This window comes from Pseudophryne corroboree, chromosome 11 (assembly GCF_028390025.1).
Source record: "Pseudophryne corroboree isolate aPseCor3 chromosome 11, aPseCor3.hap2, whole genome shotgun sequence".
In the NCBI taxonomy this organism is placed as follows: Eukaryota; Metazoa; Chordata; class Amphibia; order Anura; family Myobatrachidae; genus Pseudophryne; species Pseudophryne corroboree.
The window spans coordinates 333,571,802-333,591,855 of NC_086454.1; the positions used below are offsets into that span (position 1 = coordinate 333,571,802).

Below are 20,054 nucleotides of genomic sequence, written 5' to 3' on the forward strand. Positions count from 1 at the left end.
ATTTTTTTTTAGCTTAGCAGGGCTGCACAAGCGTACGCAGCCCTGCTAAGCTAAAACACACTCCCCCATAGGCGTGGACTAGTTGATCGCAGCAGCAGCAAAGAGTTGCTGGCTGCGATCAACTCGGAGTGACCACCATTGTCTCAGTGATTATCTGTTGCACAGTTCTGCAGAATCCAGTCATTGATTTTATGCCTTTGTGGTTTGTGTTCTTTATTAATAAAAAAAAAAAAAAGAACCTAAATGAAATCATATTTCTGCCTCTCTGGCAGTGTAGAGGTTAATCCGGGGCTTGATGCACTCTCTTATTTTTCTTCCCCTCTGGAACACAGATAAGATCCTTGCTTCTGCCATGTGATAGGATGGGGGGGGGGTGAGTGTGTGGGGGTGTCGTGCTATTGTAGTAAACACGCCATCATCAGCCCAGCTGTACTTTGACCAAGACATCTCTATAAATAAGCTGGGAGGAGAGCAAGTGGCTGCAGGGGAAAGGAGAGCTGAGCCCTCCTCTTCCAGCCTGTGTACCAGCCATGGAGGGCAGAGATAACCAGGTGGAGACTGTAGTAGGTGTCATCTTCTCCAGAAACCGTCAGGAGTGTCCTGAGCCTGTGAAGGCACAAGTGCAAGGTAAGGAGTGATGGTCAGTACCTCTCTCTTCTGTACAGGACAGGAGGGAGCAGTGCAGCATCCAGCGGCTGTCATACTGTATCACCTGAGCACTTCACTCATACAGGGCTGAGAGGATGGAAACAAACACAGTAGAATCACTTCATGGACTTAACCCACGATGATAGGGTAAATAACATATATTCTAATATTGGGGGTCATTATTTCCGAGTTGATCGTTCGCTAGCTACTTTTAGCAGCCGTGCAAACGCATTGTTGCCGCCCACCGAGGAGTGTATTTTACCTATGCAGGAATGCGAACGCTTGTGCAGCAGAGCACCTGCAAAATCATTTTGTGCAAAACAAGACCAGCCCTGTAGTTACTCTTCGTGTGCATTGATTCTAACAACGGAGGGACGGCTTTTGACGTCACACACCCGCCCAGCGTTCGCCCAGCCACGCCTGCGGTTCCCCCGACACGCCTGCGTTTTTTTCTAAGCACTCCTTAAAACGGTCGGTTGACACCCAGAAACGCCCACTTCATGTCAATCTTCTTGCGTTGTGCCGTGCGACTGAAATCTTCGCTAGAACCTGTGCAAAACCACAAAGGACTTTGTATCTGTACGTCGCGCGTGCGCATTGCGATGCATAAGCATGCGCAGATTTGCCGTTTTTTTCACTGATCGCTGCGCTGCGAACAACGGCAGCTAGAGATCAACTCGGAATGACCCCCATTATCTCTTCTTGTAGTGGCAATAACAGCGTGTCATGTGGACTTGTACAAGAACTAAGCCAAAACGTATCTGTCTATAGGCATAGGGCGAAGATGAAATACTTTCCCCATACTAATATTGATTGTAGAACGCTACATATAGCAATATCATGTTTCTGTTATACTCTAGTGAGTGCCACACCAGCTGGTTCACACTATTGCAGACAGTATCTGATGCGTTTGTGCTGAGCCGCACCGCTCGGGCGACATGGAAATAGGTGATGTCACATGCTGTTTATTTATGACTAGCTACCAGCTCGTCAACATGACAGAACAACATAACAGTAATCGTTGCCAGCGGCTGTGCGTGCTCGAATGGAGCAACAATTGAATTGCTCTGTCGGACGCCATCTAGTGGCCGCCAAAGCGCAAAACAGTTGAATTCCCCCCATAGAGATGAGGAGCAACATTAACCTTTTATTATATAGGATCTTGCGATTTGTGGTCTCACGCTGTTGGGGGAGGGGGAGCCATGATTGCTTTGCCACTTGGTCCCAAAACTCTGCAGGTATGCTATGGGTGTGGTTCATCAAATCGACAGTGTCTAGGTCGACAATGTTTAGGTCGACCACTATAGGTCGACAGTCACTAGGTCGACATGGATGGAAGGTCGACAGGGTTTCTAGGTCGACATGTGCTAGGTCGACAGGTCTAAAGGTCAACATGAGGATTGTTTGTTTTTTTGGTGTCGTTTTCTTCGTAGAGTGACCGGGATCCCAAATTAGTGCACCGCGTCCCCTCGCATGGCTCGCTTCGCTCGCCATGCTTCAGGCATGGTGCCTTTGCTCCGCTACCGCTTCGCTCGGCACACTTTACCGTTCCAATCGTAGTCCACGTGGATCGTTAAGTATGAAAAAATTCAAATAAAGAAAAAAAATGTGAAAAACTCATGTCGACCTTTAGACCTGTCGACCTAGCACATGTCGACCTAGAAACCCTGTCGACCTTCCATCCATGTCGACCTAGAAACCCTGACGACCTTCCATCCATGTCGACCTAGTGACTGTCGACCTATAGTGGTCGACCTAAACATTGTCGACCTAGACACTGTCGATCTTCAGACCGGATCCCGTATGCTATATCCATAAACAGGCACATATACGTCACCCCCTACCTTTAGTATAAAGTTATAAATCTGAATAACTGTTTAATAATGTCAACAAATGAGCTGGTAGGGTGACCTTTGTGGGGAATTCTTCTAAAGCTGGGTACACACACCCAGCGGAGAGGCGATGTAACAATACGTCGCATCCGCCGAACACACTGCACAATCCTTTGTATGATGGCATAATGTATTGTTATATGCTGAATTTAGCATTACCACATCGGCTGTGGAATCGGCCCATTGGATGTGAAGCAGATACAACGAGATGATTCAATGAACCGCGGCCAGGAACAATGGATTGGGGGTAAACACTGGACGATGTGTGTGATATATCGTCCCAGTCTGCTTCAGAACGATATATCGTATGACATATAATGTGTATACCCAGCTGTAGTCCCTCATGTCTAAGCCACACCTAGATTTGCCCACAGACTGTCCAAATTCTCTTGAGGCTATGTCCCCTTCCGTTTCGCATATTGGGACAGTCCATCCAAAAGATACACTGTTGGGCAGTTTGTTCTGAGTTCCCCTTGTTGCCCAGATGGGGTGTACTTGTGTATGCATACCCTCCAACAATTTACACATCAAAACCGGTACAAATTCGAAAAGGGGCGTGGTCACGGGCACAGTGGCGTGGCCACGCCCCTTGCCCTATACTTTCAATGGAAGTTTGAAGAGCCAAAAATCGATACAGATCATAAAAAAAAAGGTACTGTTCCTGCCAAAAAGGTACAGCTGGAGGGTATGGTGTATGTGCATGCTTTGTAAACTCCGCAACAGTAGTGCAATGGGGTGTGGTTCATCAAATCGACAGTGTCTAGGTCGACAATGTTTAGGTCGACCACTATAGATCGACAGTCACTAGGTCGACATGGATGGAAGGTCGACAGGGTTTCTAGGTCGACATGTGCTAGGTCGACAGGTCTAAAGGTCGACATGAGGATTTTTTTTTTGGGTGTCGTTTTCTTCGTAGAGTGACCGGGATCCCAAATTAGTGCACCGCGTCCCCTCGCATGGCTCGCTTCGCTCGCCATGCTTCGGGCATGGTGCCTTCGCTCCGCTACCGCTTATCTCGGCACACTTTACCGTTCCAATCGTAGTCCACGTGGATCGTTAAGTATGAAAAAATTCAAACAAAAGAAAAAAAATGTGAAAAACTCATGTCGACCTTTAGACCTGTCGACCTAGCACATGTCGACCTAGAAACCCTGTCGACCTTCCATCCATGTCGACCTAGTGACTGTCGACCTATAGTGGTCGACCTAAACATTGTCGACCTAGACACTGTCGATCTTCAGACCGGATCCCAGTGCAATGTACCACGTAACCATGAACTAGGTAATGACTCCCCATAGGCTTTTACAGGAACAATTGCTTCATTGTGCAAATATTAAAAGATGGTAATAGCTTTCTTAGCTTTGCCAAGCAGAAATATATTGACAAAGCCAGTTTTGCTAATGGGAGATGCCTTTTGTCCTTTATCAAAGCTAGTAATATATAATTATTCAGTACAAAGTTCCATAAATGAGTGTATAAAAGAAAGCGAAAACACTGTGTACACATTATAGTACTAATAAATAATGAGGCATACAAAGCCAGTGTGCATCTGAATCTAAGCTAAATAACATTTAATCTAGCTCAGTAACTGGAGCATGTAAATCCAGCAACTCATAAAACAATGACTGGGGGTTCTAGCAGTAATCTCTGTGGGAGACCTCTGACCCATTACGTACACTCCACTGCAGTGTTTTCTAATTAGGCACTTTTTATGTCACAGTGCCAATAACACAGTTCTTTACAGAATTGTCTGCCCAGTTCCCTAGTGTAAAACACAAGGTTTTTTTGTCCCTAGTATTTTGTATTTAGATCACCATGAAGTGTTCACATTATATTATTATTACAGGGGCCACTTACAGTTAGATCTTATTATTTATTCTATGTGTTCAATGAACGGGATGTAGTTACTATTTCGCCGGGTCAGGATCCCGGCGGTCAGTATACCGACGCCAGGATCCCGACCGCCGAGAATACCGACAGCTGCGCCAGGACTATTCCCACTCGTGGGTCTCCACAACACCCTTAGAGTGGGAATAGAATCTGTGGCGAGCCCGCAAGGGCCTTTCTAGCGCTTGCCGGCATTCTGGCGGCCGGGATCCCGGTGTCGGTATTCTGACCGGGCTTCCATACCCAACCCGAATGAACAGGTCGGTAGCCAATGTTAAAAGTCCCTTAGCACTGTGATTGGACAATCTGTTTTTCCCAGCCTATCGGATGGTAGTTTTGAGCCTAAACAAATCCACAGAACAATTGTAGGATTATTTGGTAGAAAAGTTTAGGCAGGAATGGACTACAGGTTGAGTCTCCCATAACCAAAATTGTGGATATAAGGAATAATCCCGAAACAGAGAATTTTTGGAGCGTGACCGAGATAGTGACACCTGTGGTTTGTGATAGTTCAATGTACACAAACTTTGTTAAATACACAAAATTATTAAAATATTTTATAAAATGGCTTATAGGCTGTGTGTATGGTTCCGGTATGAATGGTCGACCATGTTATAGTCGACAGTCATTAGGTCGACCACTATTGGTCGACATTGGCATGGTCGACACGGACAATGGTCGACACATGAAAATGGTGGACACATGAAAGGTCAACGTATGAAAAGGTCGACATGAGTTTTTTTTTACTTTTTTTGGTGTCGTTTTCTGCGTAAAGTGACGGGGAACCCCAGTTAGTGCACCGCGTCCCCTCGCATAGCTACCTTCGCTCGCCAAGCTTCGGGCAAGGTGCCTCGTTCCACTACCACTGCATTCGGCACAGATTACCGTTCCCAATCGTAGTCCACGTGGATCGTAAAGAATGGAAAAGTTCCCCAAAATATATATTTTTTAAAACTCATGTCGACCTTTTCATGTGTTGACCTTTCATGCGGCAACCATTTTCATGTGTCCATGTCGACCATGTCAGTGTCGACCAACAGTGGTCGACCTAATGACTGTCGACCATAACATGGTCGACCATCCAAACGGATACCGTGTGTATAAGGGGTGTGATACAAGTGACCGGCATTCGAGATGCCGGCGGTCAGAACACCGACAGTGGCATCCCAATGGAGAGAATCCCGAAAGGGGTTCGGTAACTATAATTACCCTCCCCATCTACCCTGCTAACCCTCCCTTCCCGCAGTCTGCCCCCACCCCGCCGCCTAACCCTCCCCAGTGGTGCCTAAACCTAACTCCGATCCCCGCAGCCCATACTTTCCTACTTTACTGCCCTAGCCTCCGTCATTGTGGCTCCGCCCCCCACTATACAGTGCCAAGAAAGCAGACACTGAATAGTGGGGGGCGGAGCTACAATGATGAATCTCGTCATTGGGTCCTCCTTGGACCGCCCAATTTTTGAGACCCTCCCGACCATTCCAGGTGGGTAGGCAAGTATGCCGCAGCCTAAACCCAACCCCCCCCTTCCACCTCTCAGCCTACCAATCAGCTGCTAACTGCCATGTAACAGGCTGTGTTTGAAAAATTATAGTTAGAAGCTGATTAGTTGGTACTTTATTTCTCTCCACTGCAATGCTCTCCAATGTGTAATACATCTCTCCCATTGGATGGATTTTGGGCATATTGAAGGTCTCAAGCTCCAGGGCCGTAACTAGTGGTATGTGAGCAGTTCTGTCACCCAGAGCTCAGGGCCCTTCGGTGGCACCGTTACTACGCCACGGTCCCTGTATTTGGCTTGCAGGGTGCCTGGAGCCGCACCCTGCTGCCAGCACCCTGCTGCAGAGCTGTCCCCAGAGTGTAATAATTTCTTGAATAGCTGTGTACTGTGGTGGTCATTCCGAGTTGATCGCTAGCTGCATTCATTCGCTGTGCAGCAATGAGGCAAAAAACGGCACAATGCGCATGTGTATGCGGCACAATGCGCACGCGCGAAGTACTTTTACAACGGCCGATGTAGTTTCACACAGGGTCTAGCGAAGCTTTTCAGTCGCACTGCTGGCTGCAGAGTGATTGACATGAAGTGGGCGTTTCTGGGTGTCAACTGACCATTTTCAGGGAGTGATCGAAAAAACGTAGGCGTGGCAGGAAAAATGCAGGCGTGGCTGGGTGAACGCAGGGCGTGTTTGTAACGTCAAAACAGGAACTGAACAGTCTGAAGTGATCGCAATCGCTGAGTAGGTATTGAGCTACTCTGAAACTGCACAAAAAAACTTTGCCGCCGCTCTGCGATCCTTTCGTTCGCACTTCTGCTAAGCTAAAATACACTCCCAGTGGGCGGCGGCATAGCGTTTGCACGGCTGCTAAAAACTGCTAGCGAGCGAACAACTCGGAATGACCACCAGTATCTGATGACACACTGTATCAATACAATTTTGTATGATTAATTATATTAAGAACTTAAAAGAGAGAAGATCCCTAAATCCAGAAAAAAATTAATTTAGGGATTCTTCCTATTTATCAATGCTCAGTGTTGCTAGCACTGACCGTTGCAGGGCTTACGTGAGAAAACTTACCTTCCGACATTCTTTACAGAAGAATCTCTGGCTGCCCAAATATTTAGATGTGGGCAATCTAAATCAGGACGGTATCCGTTCAGATGGTCGACCATGTTATGGTCGACAGTCATTAGGTCGACCACTATTGGTCGACATTGACATGATCGACATGGACACATGGTCGACACATGAAAGGTCGACACATGAAAAGGTCGACATGAGTTTTTTTTTAGTTTTTTTTTCTTTTGGGGAACTTTTCCATACTTTACGATCCACGTGGACTACGATTGGAACGGTAATCTGTGCCGAGCGAAGCGGTAGCGGAGCGAAGGCACCATGCGAGGGGACGCGGTGCACTAATTGGGGTTCCCACTTTACGCAAAAAACGACACCCAAAAAAGTCTAAAAACTCATGTCGACCTTTTCATGTGTCGACCTTTCATGTGTCGACCATTTTCATGTGTCGACCATGTGTCCATGTCGACCATGTCAATGTCGACCAATAGTGGTCGACTTAATGACTGTCGACCATAACATGGTCGACCATTCATACCGGAACCAATCAGGACAGTTATTTATCTTTAGACAATTTTTCATTCGTCAAGCTACAGCGAGCTTTACCAATTGTGTATGCGCAAACAGGGAAGGAAGCGGTGAAAGAGATTTAGGGGGACATGTACTAAGCAGTGATAAAAGTGGAGAAGTGAGCCACTGGAGACGTTTCCCATGGCAACCAATCAGCTGCTCTATATACTTTTATTGTATGCAAATTATAAATGTTACGTCAATGCTGATTGGTTGCCATGGGCAACTTCTCCACTGGCTCATTTCTCCACTTTTATCACTGCTTCGTACATGTCCCCCATAAATGGGAAAGTGCTCTGATGGGACAGCCTCTTTTTGGAAGCGATGCCCCAGCCAGCAGGCATTGTTTGAAACCAATCGCACGCACTCATCATTATCAATTTTACACTTGCACCAGGGGCAGAGCACACGCCCCCTCCAGGATGTTGCATATGAGACGTTCCGCCGGTCATTTCAGGCATACCCATACCGCGCCCTCACTGTGCTTTCTCTGCGACTGCACGCCCACTGTGGTTGCACACATGCCTACTGCCTGTGATTGCACACCCATTTCCGATCTGGTCCCAGGTCGCAGCGGCAGACAAGTCATATTTGAGACTGAATAAGATGCAGATTGTGAAAGTGTGCGCTCGCACAATGCAAAAAAATGCGTTTCACACTTGCTCTGTATGAGGTAAAAAAAAAAAGTATAACCTAGAGGATTATGGGTTAATGAAACACTAGTTCGCCCTTAATTGAATGTTAAATAAGGACATTGGGGGTCATTCCGAGTTGTTCGCTCGCAAGCTGTTTTTAGCAGCTTTACACACGCTAAGCCGCCGCCTACTGGGAGTGAATCTTAGCATCTTAAAATTGCGAACGAAAGATTCTCAATATTGCGATTACACCTCTCTTAGCAGTTTCTGAGTAGCTTCAACCTTACTCGGCATCTGCGATCAGTTCAGTGCTTGTCGTTCCTGGTTTGACGTCATAAACACACCCAGCGTTCGCCCAGACACTCCTCCGTTTCTCCAGCCACTCCCGCGTTTTTCCCAGAAACGGTAGCGTTTTTCCGCACACACCCATAAAACGGCCAGTTTCCGCCCAGTAACACCCACTTCCTGTCAATCACACTACGATCACCAGAACGAAGAAAAAGCCGTGAGTAAAATTCCTAACTGCATAGCAAATTTACTTGGCGCAGTCGCACTGCGGACATTGCGCATGCGCACTAAGCGGAAAATCGCTGCTATGCGAAAAAAATTACCGAGCGAACAACTCGGAATGACCACCACTGTTTTGAACTAGAAAAGAGTGGGAGTAAATATTACACATGCCGTCTGTTTCATTGCATCACTGTACAAAGATATACTTAAGGTCAATTTTACAACCTTTTTTAAACCGATCAAAATTTCGACACCACCAAAGCACATGAATGAGGAGTTCTGTGTTCCGTCGGTCATGTAGCAGCCGTTTCTAGCATTTATTGCGTTGTTACTATGGGCCGATTCAGAGGTGGAAGCAAATGCTGTCTCTGCTGTGGCCGTGCGCGCAGCGGATGTACGAAATCATGCTAATGCTACAGCCGCTGTCTCGCGCCCAGAGACTCCCGCCATCTGCGTCTCAGATCCACTGCTTACGTAACATCGGACGCAGTGGCGGATCTTGCCACGGGCAAGCAGGACTTTTGCCCGGGGCGCCGCCTTCCGGAGGGCGCCGGCGCCATCCGGAGGGCGCCGCACCATGGCAAGATCCTCCACTGTCAGTGTGCGCCCCAGCAGTGTCCCCCCGCTGTGCCCCCCCTCCCGCTGTGAGAAGGGAACCAGACGCTATGCGTCTGGTTTCCCTTCGTGGCGCTGGTCCTCCCCCGCTCTGAAGGGAATCAGACGCTAAGCGTCTAGTTTCCCTTCATGGAGAGGACCTTTGGTGTGCGGTGCGCGATGACGTCATCGCGCACCGCACAGCATTGTGGCATAGACGCTAGGGGTCATAATTGACCTCTAGCGCTTATGCTGTGCTATGGGAGAGACGTCATGACTGACGTCTCTCCCATAGATCCGAGGAGAAGAGCGGCGCCGGTCTGCAGGGTCTGGAAACAGGAGCGGGGTACAGTAAGTATACTTTTTTTTTTCTTTTTTTTTTCAGCGGCGCTACAAATGGGGGGCGTGACTGACCACGCCCCCATGTTAAGCCACGCCCCCAACTTTTGCCCCGGGCGCCGCAAGGGCAAGAACCGGCCCTGATCGGACGCAACCCCCGATCTTCTGAGCGATTCTATGCTTCCATCTCAACTAGGATGCCAGGACCAGTACAGCTGCGCAGAAAACACGCCCATGTCTACGTTTTTGTAGCCGCCCCCCATTACATCCCATTATCGGTCCCTACCTGTCACTCACTTTGTGAATAAATCTTCGCTGCATCCGCAGTCGCTTATGAATCACCGCGTAATGCAATGCATGCACCATCCCGAACCACTCTGCTCGAGTGAGGGAGACGATCCCTGGAAGATAAGAAGTGCTGTGGCCGACCTGTGTCCGCCATCACTGAGGATAAAGTGGCTGCTGTGCGGGCCATAGCTGAGGTGGATGAAAGGGTGACCATGGCACAGTTAGAGATGGATATAGGCATCTCATCAGGGATCCTTCCCCTTGATACTCCATGAAAAGCCTGAGCAAGGTTTCTGCATGTTGGGTGCCCCATCAGCTGACTCGGGAGCAGGAGGAGGCTCGTGGGGGACTTGGTGCCGCAACATGCTGGCCAGGTTTGATGGCTGTCACTCAAATTCTATATGGGAGATCGTCAGTGGCGATGAATCTTGGATCTACAGTTTCGACCCAAGACCAAACAACAGTCGGCCCAGTGGACATCAGTTGGAGGTGCGCTGCCACAGAATTTCAGTCGTGAGCACAGCGTGGTCAAGCAGATGATGGCTGTTTTTATGACCAAGACTGGTCATGGAGCTACTGTACCACTCGTGCAGCAGCACACCCTTACTGGGGACTGGTACGCCAACCACTGCCTGACGCAAATGCTGGAAGCCATATCCAGGCGTGCCACCGGAAGTGGCACTGGTAACCTTCACCCAGTATGTAGAAGACATACCTGCTTTGGACTGTTCCAGCTGCTTCACCAAGTGGTTTGAGTGCATGCAACTTTGCATAGACTCTTCCTGTGAATACTTTGAAAAAAATGATGTTCACTTTGTTTGTAAATATAATACAGGTTGAGTATCCCATATCCAAATATTCCGAAATATGGAATATTCCGAAATACGGACTTTTTTGAGTGAGAGTGAGATAATGAAACCTTTGTTTTCTGATTGCTCAATGTACACAAACTTTGTTTAATAAACAAAGTTATTCAAAATATTGTATTAAATGACCTTCAGGCTGTGTGTATAAGGTGTATACGAAACATAAATGAATTGTGTGAATGTAGATACACTTTGTTCAATGCACAAAGTTACAAAAAATATTGGCTAAAATTACCTTCAGGCTGTGTGTATAAGGTGTATATGTAACATAAATGCATTCTGTGCTTAGATTTAGGTCCCATCACCATGATATCTCATTATGGTATGCAATTATTCCAAAATACGGAAAAATCCCATATCCAAAGTACCTCTGGTCCCAAGCATTTTGGATAAGGGATACTCAACCTGTACTTGCTTCCGGAAACTTATTGCACACCCCTCATATGTGCACATTCAGTTAAATGAACAGACAGTTCTCAGCAAGGGTGTAAGTTCATACCAGGCGGTCGGAGGCGAATCTGAGGTGCAGCCAAGGGGCGGGAGTCAAGATTTAAGTCTGAGACTAACTCTGGATAGGTCATGGAGTTGTGACTTTTATTTTAGGTGCTTTTTGAGAGTCATGTGTGCATCCAACCCTGTAATTAGTGATTAGAAAATTACAAATAACTCTGGGGTATCTGGTGACAGGAAACAAAGAAAGATTTTCTGGCTTACACCTGACACACCTGAAGGGTTTCTAATTGTCAGACCCTTCTATAACTAGCTAATTTTTCTATGGGAAACTCCATAAACCGAGCTTTTCACATTCATTTCGGTGATGTTGTTTGTGCTCCTGTGCAAACAACATTGAAATTGATGGCCTTATTCATTACAATGCTTATACCTTCGTATCAGTTTTACATTTTTGTAATTTTTACTCATTGGTTTGGAGCTAATCTTGAATGTCTCAAAGCAATGGGCTCATTTTTGGTGATTTCCAAGAATGATTTACTAAATTGATCTATAATACAGTACATACTCTTGTTACTATACTTAGTGAAATGCATGGTCGGTCAAGTTAGGATCAGGTGACTGATTTGGCCATTACAGGATGTTCTACTTCTTTACCTTAAAAAAACTCCTGGGTTGCTTTCGCAGTACGGTTTTTTGTTATTGTCCGTATGTACTGTGAAGCACCATCCACTCAACTTTGCTAAATAGACTGAATCTGAGCAGACACTTTGGGCCTACAGTAATTCAGACCCGATCACACCTCTGTGAATTTGCAGAGGTCTGCGATCAGATAGTCGCCACCCAGAGTGATAAACCAACCTGTGCATGTCTGCGTACGCCCCTTCTGCTTCTATCTTCTGTCACATCATCAATAAACGCTCGTGACCCAATGCCATTGGAAGCCATGCATACCCAGCCATCACACTGCCTCCACTGTGTTACAGATAATGTGGTACGCTTCGGCCATTCAAAGCCTTCGCCATACTTTTTCCTTCCTGTCATTCTGGTACAGGTTGATCTTAGTTTTATCTTTCCAAAGGGGTGCAGATGCAGGTAGTGGGTGTAAAGAGCTGGGTGCTTTTAAACATTGTTCTGGCATAAATGGACCGAACATTTAAACAAATATTTAAAAAAACTATTTTATTCCTAAGATTTTGAATTGAAAAAGGTTGCTTTAAAAAAACAAACAAAAAAAAAACATATATGTGTACTCAGCCATCCTGAAGAAGCCTATTACAGGTGAAATGCGTAGATGATAGCAGAGGAGTCGATCCCGCACAGCATCTGGAAGTACGGCCGTACAGGGCAGCGGCTACGGGAAGTCTCTACGAGGAAAGACCACACCCCTGCACGGGTACCTCAAACTGCAAGTGTACAACTGATACGGTAGGAGGATATTCAAGTACCACTGCATACAAGTAATACAGCCAACACAGGACTATGGCCCTCATTCCGAATTGATCGCTAGCTGGCTACTTTTAGCAGCCGTTCAAACGCATAGTTGCCGCCCACGGGGGAGTGTATTTTCGCTTTGCAAGAGTGCGAACAGGGGCGTATCTACCTATTGGCCAGGATGGCACTTGCCAGGGGCGCCAGCCGAGGAGGGGCGCTGCCCAGCGGTGCCACCCGCGGCCAGTAGGTAGATTTAATATTAAGCACCTGTCCTCTCCCGCCCCCCAAGGTGTGTCTCCCCCCTGCCCCGGTAGTTCGTCACGCCAAACTGACACCTGGCTGCATTGAAGACCATAGCAGGAAGCCGCAGCAGCGGCAGTCACTGTAATTGGGCGCGGCGCCGGGGTCCGACACAGCGCTACAATCAGAAAACTACATAAACTACAGCTCCCAGCAGCCTTTGCTGCCGGGAGGTCACTGAGGCAAGGGCCGCTGGTAAGGTGTAGTTTCTTGATTGTAGCGCGGTGTCGGATCCCGGCGCCAATTCCTGTGACAGCGGCTGCCTGCTATGGTCGATCCTGGGCGTCAGTGCGGGTGAGGGACTAACGTGGAGGGGGGGAAGTGCTCGGGGGTACAAATATATAAAAAATGTATAATATACAGGTTGAGTATTCCATATCCAAGTATTCCGAAATACGGAATATTCCGAAATACGGACTTTTTTGAGTGAGACTGAGATAGTGAAACCTTTGTTTTTTGATGACTCAATGTACACAAACTTTGTTTAATACACAACGTTATTACAAATATTGTATTAAATGACCTTCAGGCTGTGTGTATAAGGTGTATATGAAACATAAATGAATTGTGTGAATGTACACACACTTTGTTTAATGTACAAAGGTTTAAAAAATATTGGCTAAAATGACCTTCAGGCTGTGTGTATAAGGTGTATATGAAACATAAATGCATTCTGTGCTTAGATTTAGGTCCCATCACCATGATATCTCATTATGGTATGCAATTATTCCAAAATACGGAAAAATCCGATATCCAAAATACCTCTGGTCCCAAGCATTTTGGATAAGGGATACTCAACCTGTATATGTATATATACACGTATGTGTGTATATGTATGTATACGTGTATATATATATATATATATATATATATATGTGTGTGTATATATGTGTGTGTGTGTACACACACACACACACACACACACACACACACACACACACACACACACACACACACACACACCTGCGTTTCGGCACTCAGTTGATCCAACCAAGGAACCTGCTTGCGATGGGGCCCTCCACAGAAGACACACGCCTCATATAGACAGCAAAACGAGGCGGCACTCGGAGTCAGTGTAAACAAATATAACATGTATTAAGAATGAATGTCAACGTTTCGGGGAAGATGGGGAGTTGGTCCCCGAAACGTTGACATTTATTCTTGGTGTGGAGTTTGTACGTATATGCAAGACAGTGTGTCAATATACTGCTCTTAAAAAGTGACTTGGTGCTATTTTTGTGCAAAGTTTGCAATAAAGTGAGTATGTGCAGAAGAAGTGCTGTAAGTGCTTGTTAAAAATATATATAATATGAATAAAAATGAATATGTTACTGGCAGTGTGCTAATTCCCTTTTTTCCTTAGGTAATGTGCTTAAATACCATTTATTAAGGGTGCAACACCATATAGCTCAGTAATTCAGAGGAGATCTAGAGAGGAGGTATATTTATATGAGGCACTTACATCTAAAGTTGCAATGAATTAAAAAGATGCTGCCGTCATTCCGTCATCAGACTTATATACAATTTAGAAATGCATATAAGCTTATCTGTTATTTCCTCAGATAGGAGCGGAGTGCCGGTAGGTGCCCAACGCGTTTCGTCCCTTAGTTCATCTCTGAGGAAGTCCCAGAGATGAACTAAGGGACGAAACGCGTTGGGCACCTACCGGCACTCCGCTCCTATCTGAGGAAATAACAGATAAGCTTATATGCATTTCTAAATTGTATATAAGTCTGATGACGGAATGACGGCAGCATCTTTTTTATTCATTGCAACTTTAGATGTAAGTGCCTCATATAAATATACCTCCTCTCTAGATCTCCTCTGAATTACTGAGCTATATGGTGTTGCACCCTTAATAAATGGTATTTAAGCACATTACCTAAGGAAAAAAGGGAATTAGCACACTGCCAGTAACATATTCATTTTTATTCATATTATATATATTTTTAACAAGCACTTACAGCACTTCTTCTGCACATACTCACTTTATTGCAAACTTTGCACAAAAATAGCACCAAGTCACTTTTTAAGAGCAGTATATTGACACACTGTCTTGCATATACGTACAAACTCCACACCAATGCCTGGACGGATGGGAACGGAGAGTCAGTACGAGTAAGGAACATCCAGATGCAAAGACACCCTAAATAAGGCGAATGTTCCACGTATGTCTGGTACGCATATTTTAACTATCACTTAAGGATTTGCAACGTATTATTCACGAACACTGAAGGCGCAACCGATTTACCACTAGAAACAAATTTGAAAATTAAGTTCCCCTGGGAATTGGACATTTTGAAATCTGGTTGCGACACCATTTATTTTGGGAGTGTTTTCTAAGTAATTAATTTGCTATACTTTGCACTATTTCATGTGTAATTTATGATCTCCCATCTCAGGGATATCTGGTTATAGAATATTCAGGTTGTAGCGCTATTTGCACCTTTTGTACACAATATATGTATATATATATATATATATATATATATATAATCGCAGGGTGGTGGCGGCACTCATCAGACTTGCACAGGGTCCTTAAGGCAGTGTCCGTTTATTGACCATTAGGCCGTCATGTTTCGGGGATATACCACGGACACTGTGCAAGTCTGAAGAGTGCCGCCACCACCCTGCGATTATTTAGTGGCACTCAGAGACTCGAAAATAGTGAAATGTCCCAAGAGGGTGCTTTTATTAATTTATGTTTCGGAGGTGATTTCCCCTTCTTCAGGACCTGAAAGGAAGACCATCCCCAAAATGTAGATTAATGAAACCACCCTTTTGGGATATTTTACTATTTAGGAGTCTCCGAGTTCTGCCTGTTCATTCCTGCCTGCATATTTTGGGGCACATACCCCCTAGGAGTGGCCTGGAACACGTTACCCTAAGGGGATCCTGGAGTGCTGGGGAATATTGTGTGTGTGTGTGTGTGTGTGTGTGTGTGTGTGTATATATATATATATATATAATGCTCAAAGTGGGCCGGTATACACTGGAATAGATTTCAAATGGTGACGCCACGGTCATAGGGACCGAAGGCCATCTCCACACAGCCGCTGCCCTGGGCTTCCTCCTCTTCACCGCTGCCGCCCATGTCCTCCGCCGCTGCCGCCCATGTCATCCTCCGCTACGCCATCCAGGGCCTTCTCCTGGTCACCACCACTGCCCAGGGCCTTCTCCTCACTGCCGCTGACTTCAGCCTCTGCACCGCCGCCGACCACAGCCCCATCAGCTGCTCAGGTACTGTCCCTCTGTCACTCTTTCTGTCCCTCTGTCACCGCTGTCACTCTTCCTGTCCCTGCTGTCACACTCTCTCTGTCCCTGCTGTCACTCTCTGTCACTCTCCCTGTCCCTGCTGTCACTCTGTCTGTCACTGTCCCTGCTGTCTCTCTGTCACTGTCCCTGCTGTCACTCTCCCTGTAACTATGTGCCTGCTGTCACTCTCCCTGTCCCTGAATTTTGGATCATACTGTGTGGGGTAATGTGAATTTTGGATCATACTGTGTGGGGTGATGTGAATTTTGGATCATACTGTGTGGGGTGATGTGAATTTTGAATCATACTGTGTGGGGTGATGTGAATTTTGAATCATACTGTGTGGGGTGATGTGAATTTTGAATCATACTGTGTGGGGTGATGTGAATTTTGAATCATACTGTGTGGGGTAATGTGAATTTTGGATCATACTGTGTGGGGTGATGTGAATTTTGAATCATACTGTGTGGGGTAATGTGAGTTTTGGCTCATACTGTGTGGGGTGATGTGAATTTTGAATCATACTGTGTGGGGTAATGTGAGTTTTGGCTCATACTGTGTGGGGTGATGTGAATTTTGAATCATACTGTGTGGGGTAATGTGAATTTTGGATCATACTGTGTGGGGTGATGTGAATTTTGGATCATACTGTGTGGGGTGATGTGAATTTTGAATCATACTGTGTGGGGTGATGTGAATTTTGAATCATACTGTGTGGGGTAATGTGAATTTTGGATCATACTGTGTGGGGTGATGTGAATTTTGAATCATACTGTGTGGGGTAATGTGAGTTTTGGCTCATACTGTGTGGGGTGATGTGGATTTTGGATCATACTGTGTGCGGAAATGTGAATTTTGGGGGGTAATGTGGGTGGGGGTAATGTGAATTTTGGCTCATACTGTGTGGGGTAATGTGAAGTTTGGCTCATTCTGTGTGGGGTAATGTGAATTTTGGCTCAGTCTGTGTTGCATAATGGGAATTTTGGCTCATACCATGTGGTAAATTTACTAAGATGGGAGTTCTATTTAAGATGGGATGTTGCCCATAGCAACCAATCAGATTCCAGGTATTATCTTCTAGAAGGTGCTAGGTAAATGAGAAGTAGAAGCTGATTGGTTGCTATGGGCAACATCCCATCTTAAATAGAACTCCCACCTTAGTAAATTTACCCCCATGTTGCATAATGTGAATTTTGGCTCATTCCGTGTTGCATAATGTGAATTTTGGCTCATGCAGTGTTGCATAATGTGAATTGTGGCTCATGCAGTGTGGCATAATGTGTAAGGGGCACTAGTACTAGATGGTATAAGGGGTCCTACTATTGTGGTGCATAATGTGTATAAGGGGTATATGATGTCGTACACTACACTTAAGGACATGCCCCCTTTGAGTGGCCACACCTCATTTTCCCTGAGTGCACAAGCCTTCGGCGCGCACATAATTGCAACCTTCACTTTTCCATACCTCCACTTCACAATTTCCACTATGACCACTATATATAATATATGTTTGTGTGTGTGTGTGTGTGTGTGTGTCTCTTCTACTGGTGGGATGTCTTGAGAAAGGTTACGTTAAGTTTTTGTCTGCATTGGTGATGTGAGTAAATAAAACCTGCTGAAAAGTCCCTGGTGAGTGCACCTCTTCTTATTGGAATGGATATATATTATGGTATACTGGGTTAGCATTTTTTGTATATATATATATATATATATATATATATATATATTATAGGCCCTACTGTATGGCATAATGTGTATAAGCGGTGCTACTGTGTAGCGTAACGTGAAACAACGGACATAACTGTGCTGTGTAATGTTAGTAAGGAATGCTACTGAGTGGTGTAATTTGTATTTGAGTACTATTGAGTGGCCACGCCCCCTTTTTGGCACATGCGCCTTCGATATTTCAAATATGGGCGGGTGTGGGGCGCCAGTCCTTTACTTTGCCAGGGGCGCTCAGACCCCTAGATACACCCCTGAGTGCGAACGCCTGTGCAGCCGAGCGGTACAAAAGCAGTTTGTGCAAAACAAGACCAGCCCTGTAGTTACTTATCCTGTGCGATGATTGCTGCGATGAAGGTCCCGGAATTGACGTCAGATACCCGCCCTGCAAACGCCTGGACACGACTGTGTTTTTCCAAACACACCCAGAAAACGGTCAGTTGACACCCAGAAACTCCCACTTCCTGTCAATCTCCTTGTGATCGGCTGTGCGAATGGAAGCAGTGCAAAACAATGATGCTCTTTGTACCCATATGCCGCGCGTGCGCATTGCGGCCCATACACTTGCGTAGTTTTGCAATTTTTTTTAAATGATCGCTACGCAGCGTTCAACTGTTAAAAGGCCTGCTATCGATCTGGGACAATTATTTCTGCACACTTCCGGTTGTCTAGACGGCCATATGGGACCAAAGCAACACCAGTCCGGCTGTGATGTAAGCACCACTATCAGTTGTGAAAGAGGACTTTGTGTCTACAATCCCTGGCGTTTGTGTATAAATAAAAGGAAGGATTTGTGCCCAATTGGCCTTAACTTTGAAAAAATGCCTATGCTATTTCTGCCAATTGCCTTTTAAGGAGTCGCTGTTCATTTGACTAGATAGCGGACTTATATACTGCTTCTTGTATATTACAGCAATTACTATTTACATGGAATAAATGTTTATCGTGTGAAAATATCTATTGGGTCAAATACGTGGATATCTATCCCTCATCTCTTTTATTGGAGAAATTAACATCTATTTGTTTTGGTATTACTATTTACTACGTTATCAAAAGTGGACATTTACCTCCGTGTTTGGAGCAATACAGATATGAATAATTATGATTCAATTATGCCTTCAACCTTTATTATGAAAGGAAAAATCCTTTTTTATGTGTGCCTAATTACTCGTAATTGTTTTATGCTATTAAAGCATTTAATACTTGGTCCATTTGTACGGACCGCTTCCTAAGTGTAGTGAGGAGTTCTCTTGCCTCTCCATACACACATTTTTGGTTTGCTAATTATTCATAGGTTCACAATTCCCTCTAAACTGGGAGCTGCTGTACAATTGGGATTAGACGTTTGTCTCTACCATTGCTCGTTTAACCAGAGCCTTTATTGTTTTTGGGTGTTTTATTGCTCATATTAGGGGAGAATGGGAATGGACAGTGATTCTGGAGGAGTGCTCATCCAAATATATTATATATTGTACCAGCTGTTCTACCCGTTCTTCTCACGGGAGTTTCTGATTTTCATGGTTGTAAATATAAATGAGTGTAAAAAATGTGGTAAATCTATAGAGATGTAAATTTGAGGTGTGTTAATGTAAGTAAATATTAATCCAGTGGTTTCCAAACTTTTTTGAATCACGGCGCCCTAGAATATCAGAATTTTTTTCACAGCACCCCTAGGCCAAAAATTTCTTATTGAGAAATTTAGAAAGAAATATTACATTAAGTAGATAGCGTTTATAATATATGTCATCCTTAGGGTCAGTTGTGTGGGGAGGGACAAGATTTGCTTCTGTTTGGCCACATATTTTACGACTGGCAGCCACCAGCACTGGTTTTGCCTATTATATTGACCATGAATAATTTGAATTGGTCCTGGACCACCAACCCAGGGCACCCCTGCAAGTGTCCCGAGGCACCCCAGGGAGCCACGGCACACAGTTTGGGAACCTCTGTATTAATCCATGGTTCTTGCCATTACCCGAGGAGCACCCGTAGCAGATACGGTAAAAAGTGACAGGACTATTTTTGTAGTTTATTAAATTCTACACACTGGAGGTGTAATCCGTATGTTGATCCGATTGTCCGTTTGGGCTTTAT

At 45.3% G+C, this 20,054-nt stretch overlaps 1 protein-coding gene across 2 annotated transcripts in view; it reads left to right on the forward strand.

Annotated features, from left to right (window-relative positions):
• The first annotated feature begins 400 nt into the window (after window positions 1-400).
• Window positions 401-20,054, forward strand: part of BCO1 (beta-carotene oxygenase 1) — an 81,389-nt gene continuing 61,735 nt past the window's right edge. For both annotated transcript variants that reach the window (XM_063945780.1, XM_063945781.1), the window contains exon 1: window positions 401-627. In XM_063945780.1, the coding sequence (XP_063801850.1) occupies window positions 531-627 (97 nt within the window). In that variant the 5' untranslated portion in view covers window positions 401-530. The remainder of the gene's footprint in view (window positions 628-20,054) is intronic.